Here is a 23,209-nt window from a genome sequence, read left to right as displayed (position 1 = left end):
ATTGTAGATATGAATTCATGTAAACATTTTGCCAATCGGATGTTGTGACGTCATCATATGGCCAGTTGAATAAAAAAAGTTGTATTTTCATATTTTGCGTAATAGTTCATCACATTTAAAAGGGTGCGCATCTATATTTTACGTATTCAAATTTCTTCTACACGTTAATATGTTGTTCCTAAGATAATTTCCTTCTGAAATTGCTATCTAAGTGTTTCATTTTGATACCGTCGCCATGTTAAAAATTGGAATAAATGGCGGGTCCCGTAATTTCACCTATTCTACACTGTATGTAATATGTATACAGATTTTACTGTAGTGTTTGCATGTATATACTATATGACACAAAATTGACAGAATTCAGCACTAACAGCATATCGTATTCTTCAGTTCTTGTCATAATGCCATAATCTTTATCTGTGTGCAATATTCCAACGTATGACGTGCACGTGGCGTTTGTCGTGGTGCGGATAACTAACTCGTCAAAGTGACGAGTTTCATGTCTAGTTAGTTATCCGCATTCAGCGGATAACTCCTTGTAACTGTCCTGTTTCATCTTCTTTTTTTTCTGTATTCTTCTTTCTTTCTGTCATTTTTGTGCAGAGCGTATCTCTAAAACATGTAAACATAACATTTCATAACTTTGTCAACATATGGGCATTCGCGTGAAGTTGTGCCCCTCTTATTGTGAATGACGTCAGAGTTACGCAACGTGACTTACGCACGTTTTTACGTTTTTCGCGTATTTAACATAGATCGAAAACCATATAACAATTTCAAATGAAACTTAGCATAAGTTTAATTTATATCATGCGCTAACTTTATGTGTAAAAAAAATGACATGTTTCACACGAAGTTACGCGCGTACGCGCGTTTAAAATTTCAAAATGCGAAAAATCAATTTCTAATCAACTTTCTACGCGTTTCATGTCATTTTAAGCATGTCAAAAATTCCCAGGCGCGCGCAATTTTTTTACGCAAGCGGACGCACGTAGCGCAAAACACTTTTTTTTTCGCGTGATTTATGTTTTTCCTGCCTTTTCTAGTAATTTTACAAACTTTTAAACAATTTCGACTTAAAATCACGTCATACGGGCACGTAGAATTGGATAATTTTCGCGAGTTTTTGATGAAAAAGTTAACAAATTTGTCAAAATTTGTCAAAATTATGCCTTTTTTTAAACAGTCGTAATTTCTAAACTGGACGGTCAATTTTTTGTGGATGACATATTCTTGAAGTTGATGAGTTATAGATATCGGATCATGTATTAATATGGCTAACCGGACATTGTGACGTCATCGTATGGCCACGCGTATCAAAAATATAGGATTTTTGTATCTTTCGTCGTAGCTCATCACATTTAATAGAGCGCATCTCTACTTATCCGTTTTCCATTTTCACCCCGATTGTGATATTGTCTAGATCAATCGACTATCTTTCGCATGAGTTAAAAATATTTTAATTTTTATTACGTCATCATGTCTAAAAACGTAAATAACGTGGTTCAATTATTTTCATCTTTACAGTAAATTTCAATCTGTTATAGCTCGTCAGAATAAAAAGTGATAATCATGATTAAAATGTTTCCTGGAAGCTATTGGATTGTAGATACGAATTCATGTGAACATTTTTCCAATCCGACGTTCTGATGTCATCATATGGCCAGTTGAATAATAAAAGTCGTATTTTCATATTTTGCGTAATAGTTCATCACATTTAAAAGGGCGCGCATCTATATTTTACGTATTCAAATTTCTTCTACACGGTAATATGTGATTGCTGAGATAATGTCCTTCCAAAATTGCTATCTTAGTGTTTCATTGTGATACCGTCGCCAAGTTAAAAATAAGAATAAACGGGGGGTCCCGTAATTTCACCTATTCTACACTGTATGTAACATGTATACAGATTATACCGTTTGCACTGTATATACTATATGACACAAAATTGACAGAATTCAGCACTAACAGCATTGATATTCTTCAGTTCAGGTCATAATGCCATAATCTTTTTCCGTGTACAAAATTCCAACGTATGACGTGCGCGTGGCGTTTGTCGTGCGGATAACTAACTCGTCAAAGTGACGAGTTACATGTCTAGTTCTTCTTTCTTTCCTTCCTTTTTGTGAGGCGCGTTTCTCTGAAATGGGTAAACATAACATTTCATAACTTTGTCAAAACATGGGCATTTATGTGAAGTTGTGCACCTCCTATTTTGAATGACGTCAGAGTTGCGCAACGTGACTTACGCGCGATTTTATGATTTTTTATGATTGATCTTAGATTAAAAACCAAGCATAATTTTTTTTTTACACTTTCTGAAAATTTAAGTCATATCAAGGGCAATCTTTCTGTTGATTGAAAATGGCATGTTTTACAAGAAGTTACGCGCGCACGCGCATTTAAAATTTTAAAATGCGCAAAATTAATTTCTAATCAACTTTTTACGCCATTCATGACATTTTGCGCATGTCAAAATTTCCCGCGCACGCGAACAATTTTACACGTGCGGTGCGCACGCAGCATGAAAATCATGTTTTTTTATATTAAATTGTGATTTTTCAGCCTTTCCTAGTCATTTTTAATAAGATTAACATCATTTCAAATTAAAATGACGTCATACGTACACGTTGATTTAGACCATTTGCGTGCGTTGTAGTTGCAAAAGTTACAAAATATTGTCAAAATTATGCCTATTTTGAATCTATTATAGCTCCTCAGGATCAACCGTTACCCCTGATTTTTTTAATTTAATATGAAAGCAGTTATGTTGTAGATATGAATTCATGCAGAATTTTTTCTTCACGGATGTTGTGACGTCATCATATGGCCACACAAATGTAAAATATAGGATTTTTGTCTCTTTAGTTATTGCTCATCACATTCAATGGAGCGCATCACGTTTATCCATTTTCCATTTTCACCAAGATTTTAACATTGTCTAGGTCAATCAACTATCTTTCGCATGAGTTAAACATATTTTAATTTTGATGACGTCATCATGCCTAAAAATTTTAATTACGTGGGTCATTAATTTCATTTTTACAGTAAATTTTAATCTGTTATAGCTCGTAAGAATAAAATGTGATAATCACGATTAAAACGTTTTCTGGAAGCTATTGGATTGTAGATACGAATTCATGTAAACATTTTGCCAATCAGATGTAGTGACGTCATCATATGGCCAGTTGAATAAAAAAAGTTGTATTTTTATATTTTGCGTCATAGTTCATCACATTTAAATGAGCGCGCATCTATATTTCACGTATCCAAATTTCTTCTACAGGTTAATATGTTGTTGCTGAGATAATATCCTTCCGAAATTGTTATTTTAGTGTTTCATTTTGATACCGTCGCCATGTTAAAAAATGGTATAAATGACGGGTCCCGTAATTTCACCTATTCTACACTGTATGTAATATGTATACAGATTATACTGTTTATACTGATACTATATGATACAAAATTGACAGAATTCAGCACTAACAACATATCATATTCTTCAGATCAGGTCATAATGCCATAATCTTTATCTGTGTGCAATATTCCAACGTATGGCGTGCACGTGGCGTTTGTCGTTGTGCGGATAACTAACTCGTCAAAGTGACGAGTTTCATGTCTAGTTAGTTATCCGCTTAGTAGCGGATAACTCCTTGTGATTGTAGTGGATCAATATTTTTTTTTTTTTTCTGTATTATTAGTTATCCGCTTAGTAGCGGATAACTCCTTGTAATCGTCCTGTTACTTTTTTTTTTAGTTATCCGCTCATGGCGGATAACTCCTTGTAACTGTCCTGTTTCATCATCTTTTTTTTTTTTTTTTTTTCTGTATTATTCTTTCTTTCTGTCAATTTTGTGCAGAGCGTATCTCTAAAACCTGTAAAGTTAACATTTCATAACTTTGTCAACATATGGGCATTCACGTGAAGTTGTGCTTTCCTATTTTTGAATGACGTCAGATTTGCGCAACATGACTTACGCGCGTTTTTACGAATTTTGCGTATTTAACATAGATCAAAAACCATATAACAATTTAAATTGAAACTTAACAAAAATTTAAATTATATCTTGCGCTAACTGACTGTGGAAAAAAAATGGCATGTTTTACACAAAGTTACGCGCGCACGCGCATTTAAAATTTCAAAATGCGCAAAATTAATTTCTAATCAACTTTCTACGCGTTTCATGTCATTTTAAGCATGTCAAAAATTCCCACGCGTGCGCAAATTTTTACGTGTGCGGTGCGCACGTAGCGTTGAAAACATAATTTTTTCGCGTGATTTAGGTTTTTCCAGCCTTTTCTAGTAATTTTACCAACTTTCAAACAATTTCGACTTAAAGTTACGTCATACGAGCACGTTGAATTGGACAATTTGGGCGCGTTTTTGATGAAAAAGTTCAAAAATTCGTCAAAATTATGCCTTTTTTTAAACAGTCGTAATTTCTAAACTGCACGGTCAACTTTTTGTGGATGACATTTTCTGGAAGTTGATGAGTTTTAGATATCGGATCATGTAATAATATGGCTAACCGGACATTGTGACGTCATCGTGTGGCCACGCGAATATACAATTTAGGATTTTTGTATCTTTCGTCATAGCTCATCACATTTAATAGAGCGCTTCTCCACTTATTCGTTTTCCATTTTCACCCCGATTTTAATATTGTGTAGGTCCATCAACTATATTTCGCATGAGTTAAATTTTTTTAAATTTTTGTCACGTCATCGTGACTAAAAATTTAAATTACGTGTAGCATTAATTTCATCTTTACAGTAAATTTTAATCTGTTATAGCTCGTAAGAATAAAATTTGATAATCACGATTAAAACGTTTTCTAGAAGCTATTAGATTGTAGATAGGAAATCATGTGAAAATTTTGCCAATCGGACGTTGTGACGTCATCATATGGCCAGTTAAATAAAAAAAGTCGTATTTTCATCTTTTGCGTCATAATTCATTACATTTAAAAGAGCGCGCATCAATATTTTACGTATTTAAATTTCTTCTACACATTAATATGTTGTTGCCGAGATAATTTCCTTCCGAAATTGCTATCTTAGTGTTTCATTTTAAAACCGTCAATATGTTAAAAATTGCAATAAATTGCAGGTCCCATAATTTCACGTATTCTATACTGTATGTAATATGTATACATATTATACTATATACTATATGACACAAAACTGAAAGAATTCAGCAACAACAACATATCATATTCTTCAGTTCAGGTCATAATGCCATAATCTTTTTCTGTGTGCAATATTTCAACCTATGACGTGCACATGGCGTTTGTCATGCGGATAACTAACTCGTCAAAGTGACGAGTTACATGTCTAGTTTTTTAGTTATCCGCTTAGTAGCGGATAACTCCTTGTAATCGTCCTGTTACTTTTTTTTTTTTTTTTTCTTATTTCTTTCTCCTCCATTTTTGTGTCTCACGTATCTCAAAAACTTGTAAACATAACATTTCATAACTTTGTCAACATATGGGCATTTACGTGAAGTTGTGCACCTCCTATTTTTGAATGACGTCAGAGTTGCGCAACGTGACTTACGTGCGATTTTATGATTTTTTATGATTGATTATAGGCTAAAAACCAAGCATAATTTTGTTTTGACACTTTCTGAAAATTTAAGTCATATCAAGGGCAAACTTTTTGTGGATTAAAAATGCCATATTTTACAAGACGTTACGCGCGCACGCGCATTTCTCCTCTATTTTTGTGTCTCGCTTATATCAAAAATGTGTAAACACAACATTTCATAACTTTGTCAACATATGGGCATTCACGTGAAGTTGTGCACCTACTATTGTGAATGACGTCAGAAATGCGTAACGTGACTTACGCGTGATTTTATGAATTTCCCGTATTTAACATAGATTGAAAACCAAATAACAATTTATGTTGAAACTTAGCAAAAGTTTAATTTATATCTTGCGCTAACTTTTTGTGCACTAAAAATGGCATGTTTTACACGAAGTTACGCGCGCACGCGCATTTAAAATTTAAAATGCGCAAAATTAATTTCTAATCAACTTTCTACGCTGATCATGACATTTTGAGCATGTCAAAAATTCCCACGCGCGCGAACAATTTTACACACGTGGTCCGCACGTAGCGCTAAAAACATCTTTTTTTTCCGTGAATTATGTTTTTCCAGCCTTTTATAGTAATTTTACCAAATTTTAAAACAATTTAGACTTAAAATTACGTCATACGAGCACGTCGAATTGTACAATTTGTGCGTGTTTTTAATGAAAAAATTAAAAAATTCGTCAAAATTATGCCTTTTTTTAAACAATCATAGATTCTAAACTACGAGGTAAACTTTTTTTTGCTTACATATTCTGGAAGGTGATGAGTTGTAGATATCGGATCATTAATCAATATGGCTAACCGGACATTGTGACATCATCGTATGGCCACACGAATGTAAAATATATGATTTTTGTCTCTTTCGTTTATTGCTCATCACATTAAATGGAGCGCATCACGCTTATCTGTGTTCCTTTTTCTCCGAGATTTTAATAGTGTCTAGGTCAATCAACTATCTTATGCATGAGTTAAAAATATTTAATTTGTATAACATCATCATGCCTAAAAATTTAAATTACGTGTATACAGATTATACTGTGTACTTTAAAATGTATATACTATATGACACAAAATAGACAGAATTTAGCACTAACAACATATCATATTCTTCAGTTCAGGTCATAATGCCATAATCTTTTTCTGTGTGCAACATTCCAACGTATGACGTGCACGTGGCGTTTGTCGAGCGGATAACTAACTCGTCAAAGTGACGAGTTTCATGTCTAGTTCTTATTTCTTTCTCCCCCATTTTTGTGTCTCACGTATCTCAAAAACTTGTAAACATAACATTTCATAACTTTGTCAACATATGGGCATATACGTGAAGTTGTGCACCTCCTATTTTTGAATGACGTCAGAGTTGCGCAACGTGACTTGCGCGCGATTTTATGATTTTTTATGATTGACCATAGATTAAAAACCAAACGTAATTTTGTTTTGACACTTTGTGAAAATTTAAGTCATATCAAGTGCAAATTTTCTATGGATTAAAAATGGCATGTTTTACAAGAAGTTACGCGCGCACGCGCATTTAAAATTTCAAAATGCGCAAAATTAATTTCTAATCAACTTTCTACGCTGATCATGACATTTTGAGCATGTCAAAAATTCCCACGCGCGCGAAAAAATTTACGCGTAAGGGGCGCACGGAGTATGAAAACCATGTTTTTTTTCTTGAATTTTGAGTGTCCAGCCTTTCGTAGTCATTTTAAACAAGATTGACATCATTTCAAGTTAAAATGACGTCATACGTACACGTTGATTTAGACCATTTGCATGCGTTTTAGTTGCAAAAGTGACAAAATATTGTCAAAATTATGCCTATTTTGAATCTATTATAGCTCGTCAGGATCAAAGGTGACCCCAATTTGTTTTAACTTATTATGCAAGAAGATAAATTGTAGATATAAATTCATGCAGAATTTTTACCTCTCGGAAGTTATGACGTCATCGTATGGCCACACGAATGTAAAATATAGGATTTTTGTATCTTTCGTCATAGCGCATCTCATTTAATAGAGCGCCTCTCCACTTATACGTATTCCATTTTAACCCAGATTTTGACATTTTCTAGGTCAATCAACTATTTTACGCATGAGTAAAATTTTTTTTAATTTTTATGACGTCATCATGTCTAAAAATGTAAATAACGTGGGTCACTTATATTTATCTTTACAGTAAATTTTAATCTGTTAGAGCTCATCAGAATAAAATGTGATAATCACGATTAAAACGTTTTCTGGAAGCTATTGGATTGTAGATACGAATTCATGTAAACATTTTGCCAATCGGATGTCGTGACGTCATCATATGGCCAGTTGAATAAAAAAAGACGTATTTTCATATTTTGCGTAATAGTTCATCACATTTAAAAGGGTACGCATCTATATTTTACGTATTCAAATTTCTTCTACACGTTAATATGTTGTTCCTGAAATAATTTCCTTCTGAAATTGCTATCCAAGTGTTTCATTTTGATACCGTCGCCATGTTAAAAATTGGAATAAATGACGGGTCCCGTAATTTCACCTATTCTACACTGTATGTAATATGTATACAGATTATACTGTTTGCATGTATATACTATATGACACAAAATTGACAGAATTCAGCACTAACAGCATATCATATTCTTCAGTTCTTGTCATAATGCCATAATCTTTATCTGTGTGCAATATTCCAACGTATGACGTGCACGTGGCGTTTGTCGTGGTGCGGATAACTAACTCGTCAATGTGACGAGTTTCATGTCTAGTTCTTATTTCTTTCCCATTTTTTTGTGAGTCACGTTTCTCTAAAATGTGTAAACATAACATTTTATAACTTTGACAACATGTGGGCATTTACGTGAAGTTGTGCATCTCCTATTTTGAATGACGTCAGAGTTGCGCAACGTGACTTGCGCGTGATTTTATGATTTTTAATGATTGATCATAGCTTAAAAACCAAGAGTAATTTTTTTTTTACCCTTTATGAAAATTTAAGTCATATCAAGGGCAAACTGTTAGTGCACTAAAAATGGCATGTTTTACAAAAAGTTACGCGTGCACGCGCATTTAAAATTTCAAAATGCGCAAAATTAATTTCTAATCAACTTTCTACGCGTTTCATGTCATTTTAAGCATGTAAAAAATTCCCACGCGTGCGCACATTTTTACGTGTGCGGTGCGCACGTAGCATTAAAAACATATTTTTTTCGAGTGATTTATGTTTTTCCAGCCTTTTATAGTAATTTTACCAACTTCTAAACACTTTCGACTTAAAGTTACGTCAAACGAGCACGTCGAATTGGACAATTTGCGCACGTTTTTGATGAAAAAGTACAAACATTTGTCAAAATTATGCCTTTTTTTAAACAGTCGTAATTTCTAAACTACACGGTCAACTTTTTGTGGATGACATATTCCGGAAGTTGATGAGTTGTAGATATCGGATCATGTATTAATATGGCTAACCGGACATTTTAACGTCATCGTATGGCCACGCGAATATAAAATTGAGGATTTTTTTATCTTTCGTCATAGCTCATCACATTTAATAGAGCGCATCTCCACTTATCCATTTTCCATTTTCACCCCGATTTTGATATTGTCTAGGTCAATCAACTATCTTTCGCATGAGTTAAAAATATTTGAATTATTATGACGTCATCATGCCTAAAAATTTAAATTACATGTGGCATTAATTTCATCTTTACAGAAAATTTTAATCTGTTATAGCTCGTACGAATAAAATGTGATAATCACGATTAAAACGTTTTCTGGAAGCTAGTGGATTGTAGATACAAAATCATGTAAATATTTTGCCATTCGGATGTTGTGACATCATCATATGGCCAGTTAAATAAGAAAAGTCGTATTTTCATCTTTTGCGTCATAATTCATTACATTTAAAAGAGCGTGCATCAATATTTCACGTATTCAAATTTCTTCTGCAATTTAATTTGTTGTTACTGAGATAATTTCCTTCCCAAATTGCTGTCTTAGTTTTTCATTTTGATACCGTCGCCATGTTAAAAATAGGAATAAACGGGGGGTCCCGTAATTTCACCTATTCTACACTGTATGTAATATGTATACAGATTATATTGTATATACTATATCACACAAAATAACAGAATTCAGCAATAACAACATATCATATTCTTCAGTTCAGGTCATAATGCCATAATCTTTTTCTGTGTGCAATATTCTAACGTATCACGTGCACGTGGCGTTTGTCGTGCGGATAACTAACTCGTCAAAGTGACGAGTTACATGTCTAGTTTCTATTTTCTTCTTTCTTTCCACGAATTTTGTTGGTCGCATATCTCTAATTTTGGGTAACATATGATTGTATAACTTGTTCATAAGATTGATATGTAGCTGTAGATGTGCAAGAAACTCAAATTTCGAGTCGCGCAGCGTAAGTTACGCGCGATTTTGTGAATTTCAATGATTGATCATAGAATAAAAACTAAAAGTCATTTTGTATTGAAACTTGGTGAAAATTTAAGTAATGTCATGCGCAAACTTTCTATGGATTAAAAATAGCATGTTTTACAAAAAGTTACGCGCGCACGCGCGTTTAAAATTTCAAAATGCGAAAAATCAATTTCTAATCAACTTTCTACGCGTTTCATGTCATTTTGAGCATTTCAAAAATTCCCACGCGTGCGCAATTTTTTTACGCGCGCGTGCGCACGTAGCGCAAAAACATCCTTTTTTTGCTTGATTTTTGTTTTTTTCAGCCTTTTCTAGTAAATTCATAAATTTTCGATCAATTTCGACTTAAAATCACGTCATACGAGCACGTAGAATTAAACAATTTACGCGCATTTTTGATGAAAAAGTTCAACAATTTGTCAGAATTATGCCTTTTTTTAAACAGTCATAAATTCTAAACTACGTGGTGAACTTTTTTAAAATTACATATTCTGAATGTAGATGAGTTGTAGATATAGAATCATGCATCGATTTGGCAAACCGGACATTGGGACGTCATCGTATGGCCACACAAATATCAAATATAGGATTTTTGTCTCTTTCGTCATAGCTCATCACATTTAATAGAGCGCATCTCCACTTATCCGTATTCCATTTTCCCCCATTTTTATATATTGCCTAGGTCAATCAATTATCTTTCGAATGATTCACCATTTTTAAAATTGTTATGACGTCATTATGTCCAAAAGCGTCAATAACTTTGGTCACTTATTTTCACCTATTCTGCACTGTATGTAGTACGTATACATTATATAGTGTATACCGTATATACTCAGACGTGACGCAAAATAGAGAGCGCACTAACATTTTTTAAATGGCATAATCGTTTTTCTGCGCGCAATATTCTAACTTATATCGTGCGCGCGGCTTTTGCGCTGCGGATAACCTAACTCGTCCGTAGTGACGAGTTCAAATCTAGTTTTTTTTTTCTATGTTCTTCTTTCTTTCCACGAATTTTGTTGGTCGCATATCTCTAATTCTGGGCAACATAAGATTGTATAACGTTGTCATAAGATTGACCTATAGCCGTAGATGTGCAGCCAAGCTTTTGGACGATTTTGGAGTTGCGCAGCGTAAGTTACGCGCGATTTTGTGAATTTCAATGATTGATCATAGATTAAAAACTAAAAGTCATTTTGTATTGAAATTTGGTGAAAATTTAAGTTATATCATGCGCAAACTTTCTATGGATTAAAAATGGCATGTTTTACATAAAGTTACGCGCGCACGCGCGTTTAAAATTTCAAAATGCGTAAAATCAATTTCTAATCAACTTTCTACGCGTTTCAGGTCATTTTGAACATTTCAAATATTCCCACGCATGCGCATTTTTTTTACGCGCGCGTGCGCACTTAGCGCAAAAACATCTTTTTTTTGCTTGATTTTTGTTTTTTCAGCCTTTTCTAGTAAATTTACCAATTTTCAATCAATTTCGACATAAAATCACGTCATACGAGCACGTAGAATTGAACAATTTGCGCGCGTTTTTGATAAAAAAAGTTCAAAAATTCGTCAAAATTATGCCTTTTTCAAAACAGTCATAGATTCTATATTCCGTGGTGAACTTTTTTAAAATTTAGGATTCTAGAAGTAGATGAGTTTTAGATAACAAATCATGCATCGATATGGCTAACCGGACATTGTGACGTCATCGTATGGCCACTCGAATATAAAATATATGATTTTTGTCTCTTTCGCATAGCTCATCACATTTAATAGAGCGCATCTCCACTTATCCGTCTTCCATTTCCCCCTATTTTGTTATATTGTCTAGGCCAATCAATTATCTTTCGCATAATCTACCATTTTTTAAATTGTGATGACGTCATCATGTCCAAAAGCGTCAATAACTTTGGTCCCTTATTTTCACCTATTCTGCACTGTATGTAGTACGTATACAGAATATAGTGTATACCGTATATACTTTGACGTGACGCAAAATTGGGAGCGCACTAACATTATTTCAATGGTGTAATCGTATTTATGCGCGCAATATTCTAACGTATGATGTGCACGTGGCATTTGCGCTGCGGATAACCTAACTCGTCCGTAGTGACGAGTTCAAATCTAGTATTCAACATTATTTTTGTAAGGTATTAAAACAGCCTTATTAATAAGTAGAACCCCTATTAAGAGGACACCTTAGGGATCCAACAAAGAGTGTCCTGAATAGTATTTGATCTTAACAATAATATATATATACAACATTTGGTTGTATATATACAATTCATTGGAAGTTTCTCAAATAAATGAGAAACTTCCAATGAATAAAGGTTGTTCTATGAATAGAGGTTGGTTGAAGTGTTATTGCCTCTTGTTTGTGTCACATGAAAATATATCCTTAATGAGAATGTACTAATAAGAGTGTAGCTTTATTATGAGTGTAGCTTTGAGTGTAGCTTTCATATTAGTTTCCCCCTGGGTGTCCTAAAAGGAGTTTATCTGTTTGTTAGTTAGTTTATTTGTTAGTTTGTTTTATTCATATTTTTGCAGCAAAGAAAACAAAATTTTCAATAATTATTTTATTCTAAGTAAACTGTAATAAATATATAAATTTATATAGCACACAAAAAATGATTCTAAATATTCATAAACTTTCAATACACTCAATTCGAACTCTCTTAAACACTGATATCCCTTTGAAGGGTCCCTCATGTGATGAGACACATATTCACTTCTCCTAAAGGCCCTATCACAAACACGCGCAGAAGAAAAAACGAAAAGATGGTCGGTGTTTTTCAAACTGCACATGTTAGAGTCATTTATTACGACATAAAAACATTTGGCTATTACAAATCAAATTATCTAATATTTTCCGAACTGCCCGCAAACTAAAGAAATCGTACATTTTATAGTCGCAACCTTTGTAATGTCTCAGATATGAAACACCTGTTCAGTAAATGATAATTTGAATTTTCATACAAAATACTTGATTATTAACGCTACCTTGCCTTGTAATTGGCTATCTGATTTGGTAAGCCTTTAAAGCCCTATGAGGTCTCCCTAGAATCAATATAACATTAAAAAATTAGATATATGCCTCCATTAACACATTGTTAAATATTGATGATTTCATTATGTTTATGTGAGTGTTATAATAGTTGTAATTGTAGCATGTTTGCCTTGCCAGCCTGGTTGTTTTGTAGTAATCATCTTTTTACATTAAGCTTGCTAGGTGACACAATGATGTGTGTTTTAGATAAGAGGTTTTAACACTAGAAATACACTAGAACTCCTCCTTTGAGACACCCCTATTCGTGGGACACCCCTATTCGTGGGACACCCCTATTCGTGGGACACCCCTATTCGTGGGACACCCCTATTCGTGGGACACCCCTGTTCGTGGGACACCCCTGTTCGTGGGACAACCCTATTCGTGGGACACCCCTATTCGTGGGACACCCCTATTCGTGGGACACCCCTATTCGTGGGACACCCACCCCTATTAAAAGGGACACTCCCATTAAAATGAAACATATTAAAGGGACACCCCTATTAAAGGGACATCTCTATTCAGCAGACACCTATTTAAGGGACACTTGGTGTGTGTGTCTCCTTTGAATCATGGTATTATAATAGTATATACAGTCATTTGTAGACTGTTTGTTGAAGTTTATTTGCATTCATTCAGCGGGTACCATACACACTTGATGACAATTTTGTTATAATATTGCTTTGTACAGGCTGGTAAACATTGCAATTGCAATATTATTATTATCATTTAATAGGGTTTTGGGTTGGTAGACAAAGCATATTTTAAATCAATAATGATAACCTTATACACATATAGGTTAATCTTTTCTTCTTTGTAAACCCTACCGAATCAAAATAATATTGTCAACAAAAAGCTTATAGTACTCTAGGACTGATGAGGCCTATTGAAAATGGAGAGGAGAGAAAAAAATTTCAAAATTCTTAAAAGTGTTATATAACAACAGTATAAAAATATCCAATCGAGTTTGAACAATACCATGAAAGCCCTAGTGGTCTAATGGTTAGGGCAACTGCATATCAAGCAGACGGTCCAAGTTCGAGTCTCGGTTGGGGCGACTTTTTCTCATTCTCACAGATTTCCTCATCTTTATCGTTTCAAATTAATTAATTAAATTTCAGTATATCACCGGGCGGTTTAGAATTGATGTTCTTTGCCTGATTTGTTTGTATATATATATATATATATATATATATATAATTTACAGAGAGAGACATGCTAAATCAACTAAAGATATGCATACAATTAATTTAATTTTTAAACAGTGAAGAGGAGGGATTCTGTGAAATGTAGAAAAAACCGCCCTAATTAAGCTTAAAAAAATTAATTTAGAAACATATATAATTGATGATATTGTCACCATCCTTCTTATCTTTAACTACCTGATTACCACCTGATTACCACCTGATTACCATTTTCATCATCATTTATTATGCAGCGTTGTAATTGCCATCATCATTTGCAAGACCCTTGTGATATTTATCATCACCTTCTTCATACTCATCAACACCCACTTTCAAAATTTGTGGTTACACATCAACATAGTGATAATTAATTAATAACAAAAATAATCCAATATTCCCCTCTGTAAACCGCCCAGAAGTCACTGACATACAGCTATCTCTAATCAATTTGCGAACCTGTTAAGGAGATTGTTGAAAACATGTCATGCCAGTCCACATTCAAGTGATGTTTTACGATAACAGGCACTTGTACTCTAATCTCTTGTTAATTGAGTATTGTTTGTGTACACACTTAGACCTCATTCAGATTAGTAATTATTAATTCAATTGCGAGTAAAATAACATGACTAGGTTCGAGGAGAGTCTATTCTGATGTCAGATCGAGATTCTTTCCTTAGGGAGTGATTCTGCACTTAACTGCCATGACTCAAGTCAATTTCGCTACAATTTTTACAGCTGTAGAGAGAGGTTGTTATACCCTCCGTGACTTAATGCACTGTACAAAAATTATTGTAATAATGTACTTTTTTATAATAATTACAATGAATATTGTGTTTTCTATCTTTAAACAAAATTACAATGAAATAAATATTAGCACACTATCTTTCGGGAGACGATTATATTTTAATTTTTTTTCTGAAATATTACTGTATATTCTGTAGAAGTGCGAGGTAAAATGTCTTAAATACAAAAAAATGATCCACTTCCCTTCATCTTTTAAAAGAAAATGGAAAAAGGTTAGAACAACAGACTATGCTATTTTCTGTCCGTGAGAAGATTTTTTTTTTGTACACAAAAAATGGGAAAAAAGTACTATTACACGATTGTTAAATAGTATGTACTATTGCACACCAAGTGATCAGCAATCATCCAATCAAATTTATTTGTGTGTTAAATTATGTAATAATACAATGAAACACTTTGTTAGGTCCAGAAAGTGTCCTTTAAATATGAGTTCTACTGATAAGTCACATAATGCTAGTTTTCTTGTAGCGTTAATTGCGTTAAATTCTGAATATCGAAATGGATTCCTGTGGGTTTAAAATTACGCTTGATTATTTTCTGGTTAATTAGAGTCGTAATCTTCGCAATCAATGAATTGCTACTTTTGGGCCCCCCATAGTGTTTGTCAGCGGAGCCTAATTTCGTTAGTCACTTCGACGCATTGTGTACGTCAAATTCAATTTGTACGTGAACAACTCCGAGTGAGAATTTATTGACTGTCCATTGATTTGTTTATTACTTTGAGTTCCAGCTATCTGCCGTAATTTGTGTCTTTACGAGTCCCTCGACTGGAGAGTTTAAAGCGAATAAATGCCGCCATCAATGTGATTTGGGGCACGCTTAGATGTAGAACAAATGTGATACAGAAAAGAATCTGAAGCTTAAATCGGTCATTATGGTGACATTACTCATTTCTTAAATTGAATAGCTTTGTGGTTTTTTAGATGCATACATTGATCGGGGTTCAAATCCTCACTGAGTTAATTTTTACTAACAGTTTTAATAACGAGCAATTTTTTTCTTTAATCAATTAAATCAATTCAATTCAATTATTTTATTCCGTCAAGCACTCTGGCTCGAAAATTGTCTTGCTTTTAACAATGTAAATAATAAAATAAAATGGGTAAAATACAGTTCTTTAATCCTTTTGTCTAATCCAGAACAGACTTGCTTTTTGAACGTTGTCTTTTATTTTTGTTCTATTCTCGCTCTTTTTTATCATCCATATTTAAGCATACCCAATTTTCTACACAAAACTAAAAACCTAAAATGGTTTGGCAAAAAACGCAATACAAAACTGTGTTTCCAACTCCAAATTTAGATTGATAAGAATTTTTTTATTTAATTTTGAACAGAATACGTATTGTGAGCCATATGGCGCAAACCATACGGCGCCAACCATACGGCGCCAACCATACGGCGCCAACCATACGGCGCTAACCTTGAGGTTTGATTCTTACCAACTAATATAGTTTTTGTAGTATAAATTATTCATTAGTTATATTTGGCTACCCTACAAATATGCATTGGTGTCCCGTAAGAATTGACCTGACTACAATTTGCTATGCAGTTTCCATAGAGCCGTCTGTGTAGCCGAATGGTTTCACAATAGGTTTGTATGTCAACGTGTGGGGTTCGAATCCCATGAGCAACTTCCTTTTTACTTTGTAGTGAGAGATTATTTAGGAAGTAGGTCTTGTAATTATTTCACATTGAATAATTCAAGAAAAAAAAATGTGCTTCCTACCAGTGTTTCTGTTTTCAATTTATTTTGGAAGAAAATTATTTACAGGGTTAGGTTTTATTTATCTACCGTATGCTTTTATGGTGGTTAGGCTTAGGTTCTCTAAGGTTCACTACCATCTTGTGATTTAATCTGAATCTTTTTGGTGGATGTATACGCACATTATAACCATTTTTTCCCATCATACATACAGCTGCTGTATGCATACCCACCAGTAAAAAAAATTCAAAAAATTACAACAAATTTCTATTTAGTATGTAACAATTTATTCAGTAAGTAGCCTTAGGATGATGTATTGTCTTAAACTAAATATACTGCGAAGCACCGCATTAAGCCGCTACAGTGTCGATACAACAACCGTCTCATAAAAGTCTATTTTTAGCCTGCACACACGGTACTCTATTCACATTCTAAATTAGTGATTATAAAAGAAGAGAATTTTTCTCGAGAGCAATTCCATTCTGAATGATAATTTCACCATAAAATATAACTGTGTATAGCTGTTTATTCCAATTTTAAATTCTAGTAAAAAACATTTCACAATAATCTACAGTATTGATTTTTATACGTGTTCATCAATAAATATGCTTTGAAAAGATCCAATTATTTCGTCGCCGTGCATGCACAAATCCAACATTAAAACCATGTACATTGTTGTCATACTGCTATGTTGTCGTGTTCGTTAATGCATAATTCACGCGGTATTTGTTGCGAATAGCTGATTTCTTGTAATGATATGATAATATCTAGACATGTATATAACACGGTTACTTTTAAAACAATTACATGTGCTGAGTTTAATAGTGTGCGTGTACACCTCATCCACGTGGGAGATCTTCTTCACATAATATTTAGATTCATCACAGACTATGTTGTGCATGTGAAACATTTTTGAATAATTTAATCGCTTTTTGAATAGGATGTTTAAATATTCCTTTTTTTGTGTATATTTACTTTTTATTATATTCATTAAAATAAATATTTTATTGTATATTGAATTATTTAAATACTTCTTTTGTCGTATAGTTCTATGTAGTAATTTATATCCTATTCTTTATAAAATTTATTCATTGCTATACTAATATAATGTTAATATTAAGAAGCAATGAAATAGCAATATTGAATGTTTATCAGTTGAATGGGAAGAATATTTTAATGAGTTTAAAGATTGACTGTTCTATTCAACAAGCCCGAGCTGAGTTTAATAACAGTCAGGTTTCAACGAATAAAATACTCTCCCTATTCATGGCTACAAACATTGTTTTATATATATTATTGTATTCAATTATTTTGGTGGAGTTGTAGTGTGGTAGTTAACACGCTTGCCTTCCAATCCCAAGGTCCGGCGGTTAACTCCACTCCCTAAGCCTCAAATCAGACTTAGTTTATAAGCACAATAAATTGTTAAATAGTTTATCCATTCTGTAATTGGCGAGTTACTGTTGGATGCGTATGAAAACAAATCTACTGTTTCAATCTTGAATCAAAAGCTAGACAGGAGGTAAGGCCATTAAAAACGGCAGCGTTCCAATTTTCGTCAAGTTGTAGAACATTATAGACAGCGCACACTATAGGTTGGTTCTCAACATAGACAACCAGCTTTGATTGCACAAAATTCTCCGAATGTCATCTAAGCATGCAATAGTACCATTAATTATCACCATTTAATATCACTTTCCCGTGCAGTATGAACTATTAACGACACATGATACAAAATTAGGCAATCAGACAGTATTGTTTACCACTCGGGTGTGTGATATCTAATTAATTTTACTGATTTTTTATTTACAAATATTTAACATTTTCATTTATGTTTATTTTCAGGGTTGGGCGACAGTTACGAATCGGAAGTTCTCCAGCGGTTTTCAGTACTGTCATGCCAATTTTCTTTCTATAAAAACATTACAGGTAATAATATAAACCACACGATTAATATTTCTTATTGTGCCAGGGAAAATGTTTTTATGAGAAGAGACTCGAATCTAAATATAAATGAGTATATTTACCACCAATTCTAAGAAATACTTAAGATATGAAGTGTGTTTATTCTATATTGCCATCTATAAACAATAAAATATTATTACTAACATCTCAATAGTCGAGTTGAGTGGCCGAGCGGTTAAGGCAGGGGCGCTGGAAATCATAGCCACTGAAATCGGCACAGGTTCAAGGCTCTCCTCAATGTATATCTTTTTGTTCCTCCATGACTGAACTAACCCCCCCTAAATATCGTTTTGTATGGTCTATGGAGGCTTTCTAAGCAGCGTGAAAGTGGCAGGAGTGTCTTCTGAATTGGAGTGTCTTCTGAATTGGGGTGTCTCCTGAATTGGGGTGTCTCCTGAATTGGAGTGTCTTCTGAATTGGGGTGTCTCCTGAATTGGGGTGTCTCCTGAATTGAGGTGCTCCTGAATTGGGGTGTCTCCTGAATTTACAGTAGGTGTCTCGAAAAAGTAGTTCTGTGGTCTTAAAGGTTATTAATAAAATCTTTGTAGAGTAAGAACAAAATATCATGAAACTGAATATGGTTGGAATATATTTGTATAATATTTTTTTTTAATATAATTACATAGTCTTTATTTTTATACCTAAATTCTTCTGTTGTTGTTGTTTTATACCGTAATAAATAAATTAAAATAAATATAAAAGTAAAGTATTTTTTCAATAACTTTTTCAGATGTTGGCGTCAATGAAGCATCAGTTTGCGGAGTTGCTTAGTGACATTGGTTTCATCAGTGAGAATCTAAGTGCAAAAAGAATGGACAGAATGGCTGGTGGTAGAAGTGATGTTGTTGCAAAGTCGGTTGCGCCAGAGGTAAGAATCTCACTCTTTTTGCCAAAGTAAAATTTGTTTAAAATGTTAAAAAGTGCTTAAGTAAAAATCTGAGGTCTTATTTATTCAAGTGATGTATAAAAGTCTGTCTTGGCATTTTATTTATTGATTTAAGTGATGTAGAAAACTTTGTAAACGTCAGAGGTACGAATGACAGTATTTTTGCTTAAGTCAAAACAGTGCTTAAGTGAAAAACTGAAGTTTATTTATTGATTTAAGTGATGTAGAAAATTATGTCCTTGCATTTATCAATCTTTTTTGCTTAAGAAATTTAAAAGTGCTTAAGTGAAAAACTGAGGTTTTATTTATTCAAATAATGTAGAAAAGTCTGTCCTGGCATTTATTAAGGAGTGCCTAATTGAAAAACTTTTATTTAAACCAGTTCTTTTTATCTTATGGATTTCGGAATTTATCATCTATTGGTTTAAGGAAAAAAAATTACTATTATACAATAATATTTTCATCTATAAAGGTGAGAATAAAAATATTGTATAATCCAGATTTATCTGTCAGTGAATAGAAGGGCTGCGAACATCCTTTGACTAAGGTCATCATAGATAAATAACCGTTCGCATCCCTTGCAGCTGCAGTTTCTGGTTTTATTAAATGCCGCTCATTCTTCAACACCTGTTGTTACCATAGCAACTGTATTGGCATTGTTGTTTTGTAGGAGGTATTGATTGTTCTTCAGTTGTCCGTTCCCATGCGAACCAATTAGATAATCTACTTGTCTGCCTATTGCTGGATAGCATATTGATTGAGATAACTCCCCAGTATAACTCTTATTTAGACCTTGCTCTATACTGTGTTAAAAAAAAAATTGTACATTCACTTTCACTAAAATTCTTGCCTAATCATTAGTTTTAAATAGTTTTATCTTTATATCATTGTTATCACCATAATCTTGTTCATAATTATATCATTATTACCACTATCATTTTTCTTCATCATATCATCATCCTTATTATCATTATCATCATCATTATCATATCATCATAATTATCATCATTATCATAATCATCATCATCAGTACATCATAATCATCATCTTAAATTATCATCCTCATCATCATAATCATCAGTACATCATCACCATCATCAGCATTATTATCATCGTAATCATCATCATTATAATCATCATCATCATAATCATCATTATTGTATTCATCATCATTATCATCATCATAATCATGCCTAAATCGTCATACTCGATTAATTTGTTAAATAATTATCGTTATCAGCATCATTATTGTCATCTAATCGTCTCCATTACCCTCCTTTGTTTTCATCATCACCATAATATTGCAGAATTTCTCATTTATTTAAATTATTTGTCACATTTGTTGAATAAATTGATTTTATTATTGTTCAGAACTAGTGCAACTATTTCCTAGAAAAGAATTAATCCTCACAGCAAGTTCAACACTGTACTTTCTCTTAAAGCTCTGTCCACACTATCAAACTAGTTTGTCAAAGAAAAGTGTTATGTGCCCGAACATGGTAGTGATATGCCCAAATATGGTAGTGATATGACATCATCATGTCCATATAAGAGCACATCACATTTGTTTGTCACATGAAGTTTGATAGTGTAGACAAGGCTTATTTCACTGTACAGTATGTATGAAAGATATAATGTAAAAAAAATAATTCTATATTATATAATATATTACTACTCCTTCATGGAGCCTAACTAAAAAATGTAAAATTATTTTATTTCAGGCCAACATCAATGCGGAGAATAACCGCTTAGTTATAGCCGTCTTATGCGCTGCTCTCTACCCAAACATTGTTCAAGTGATGACACCAGAATCTAAGTTCAGTCAAACTAAGGCTGGAAGTATGCCGCTGGCCTCTAAGGTGGAGCAGATTAGGCTCAAGACCCAACAAGATGGATATGTGAGTAGTAGACATGGCCGTGCATGAGTATTAAATACTAATTAGTGGCCAGGCGGTAAAGACAACGGTGCAGCAAACCTTAGCTAAACAATCGGCCCCTGCCTTAAACCGTTTGACTTAAAATCGCTCGGCCATTTGACTGTAAACCGTACGTCCAGTTGACTGAAAACCGCACGTCCATTTGACTCAAAACCGCATGTTCATTTGACTCAAAACCGCACGTTCATTTGACTCAAAACCGCACGTTCATTTGACTCAAAGCCGCTTGGCCATTTGACTCAAAGCCGCTTGGCCATTTGACTCAAAGCCGCTTGGCCATTTGACTCAAAGCCGCTTGGCCATTTGACTCAAAGCCGCTTGGCCATTTGACTCAAAGCCGCTTGGCCATTTGACTCAAAGCCGCTTGGCCATTTGACTCAAAGCCACTTGGCCATTTGACTCAAAGCCGCTTGGCCATTTGACTCAAAGCCGCTTGGCCATTTGACTCAAAGCCGCTTGGCCATTTGACTCAAAGCCGCTTGGCCATTTGACTCAAAGCCGCTTGGCCATTTGACTCCAAGCCGCTTGGCCATTTGACTCAAAGCCGCTTGGCCATTTGACTCCAAGCCGCTTGGCCATTTGACTCAAAGCCGCTTGGCCATTTGACTCAAAGCCGCTTGGCCATTTGACTCAAAGCCACTTGGCCATTTGACTCAAAGCCGCTTGGCCATTTGACTCAAAGCCGCTTGGCCATTTGACTCAAAGCCGCTTGGCCATTTGACTCAAAGCCGCTTGGCCATTTGACTCAAAGCCGCTTGGCCATTTGACTCAAAGCCACTTGGCCATTTGACTCAAAGCCGCTTGGCCATTTGACTCAAAGCCGCTTGGCCATTTGACTCAAAGCCGCTTGGCCATTTGACTCAAAGCCGCTTGGCCATTTGACTCAAAGCCGCTTGGCCATTTGACTCAAAGCCGCTTGGCCATTTGACTCAAAGCCGCTTGGCCATTTGACTCAAAGCCGCTTGGCCATTTGACTCCAAGCCGCTTGGCCATTTGACTCAAAGCCGCTTGGCCATTTGACTCCAAGCCGCTTGGCCATTTGACTCCAAGCCGCTTGGCCATTTGACTCAAAGCCGCTTGGCCATTTGACTCAAAGCCGCTTGGCCATTTGACTCAAAGCCACTTGGCCATTTGACTCAAAACCGCCCAGATATTTGTGCATTAAAAAAACATATTCTATAGTCTTAGAATCTTTTTATAAAGCAACTTTTGCAATTAAAGTAGGTCTGTCCTTTAATGTTGCTGTTTTTAAAAACATCGTGTTTAATAAAATAACAAAATAATATCCCCATGCATAGTGTCTGTAAATTTACTGTTCATTTACTGTTCATATTAAAACCCTGATGACAATGTTGGGGACAAAATGTTAAAACGCATCATTTAAACAGTGTAGCTTAGCAACCACTCTTATGGAAAGAAAAACTGTTAAAGTGAATCTTTGTTTACAATGTCTAAATTGTCATTAGAATCAGTGACAATATTGGCAACTAGGAAATCAACTCACTGTTAACTAGTTATTAGTAAATTATTAATTATTAATGAAAATCAATTTTAATTGTTTGATTATTAAACTATTTTTATGTTATGGTCAATAGAAAGCTGCCTGGACTCATAGAGAGATTAAACGACCTAAATTTTGTTGGATTTGGTTTGGTCT

The 23,209-nt window shown here is 34.1% G+C and overlaps 1 protein-coding gene across 1 annotated transcript in view; it reads left to right on the top strand.

Moving 5' to 3' along the window:
* Positions 1-23,209, top strand: part of LOC140059758 (putative ATP-dependent RNA helicase DHX57) — a 42,352-nt gene that overhangs the window by 9,941 nt on the left and 9,202 nt on the right. The window contains exons 18-20 of the mRNA XM_072105638.1: positions 18,610-18,693; positions 19,460-19,597; positions 21,337-21,513. Of these exons, the coding sequence (XP_071961739.1) occupies positions 18,610-18,693; positions 19,460-19,597; positions 21,337-21,513 (399 nt within the window). The remainder of the gene's footprint in view (positions 1-18,609; positions 18,694-19,459; positions 19,598-21,336; positions 21,514-23,209) is intronic.

This window comes from Antedon mediterranea, chromosome 10 (assembly GCF_964355755.1).
Source record: "Antedon mediterranea chromosome 10, ecAntMedi1.1, whole genome shotgun sequence".
Classification (NCBI taxonomy): Eukaryota; Metazoa; Echinodermata; class Crinoidea; order Comatulida; family Antedonidae; genus Antedon; species Antedon mediterranea.
Note: the sequence above shows the minus strand (reverse complement) of the source record. Positions and strands in the feature narration are given on the sequence as shown.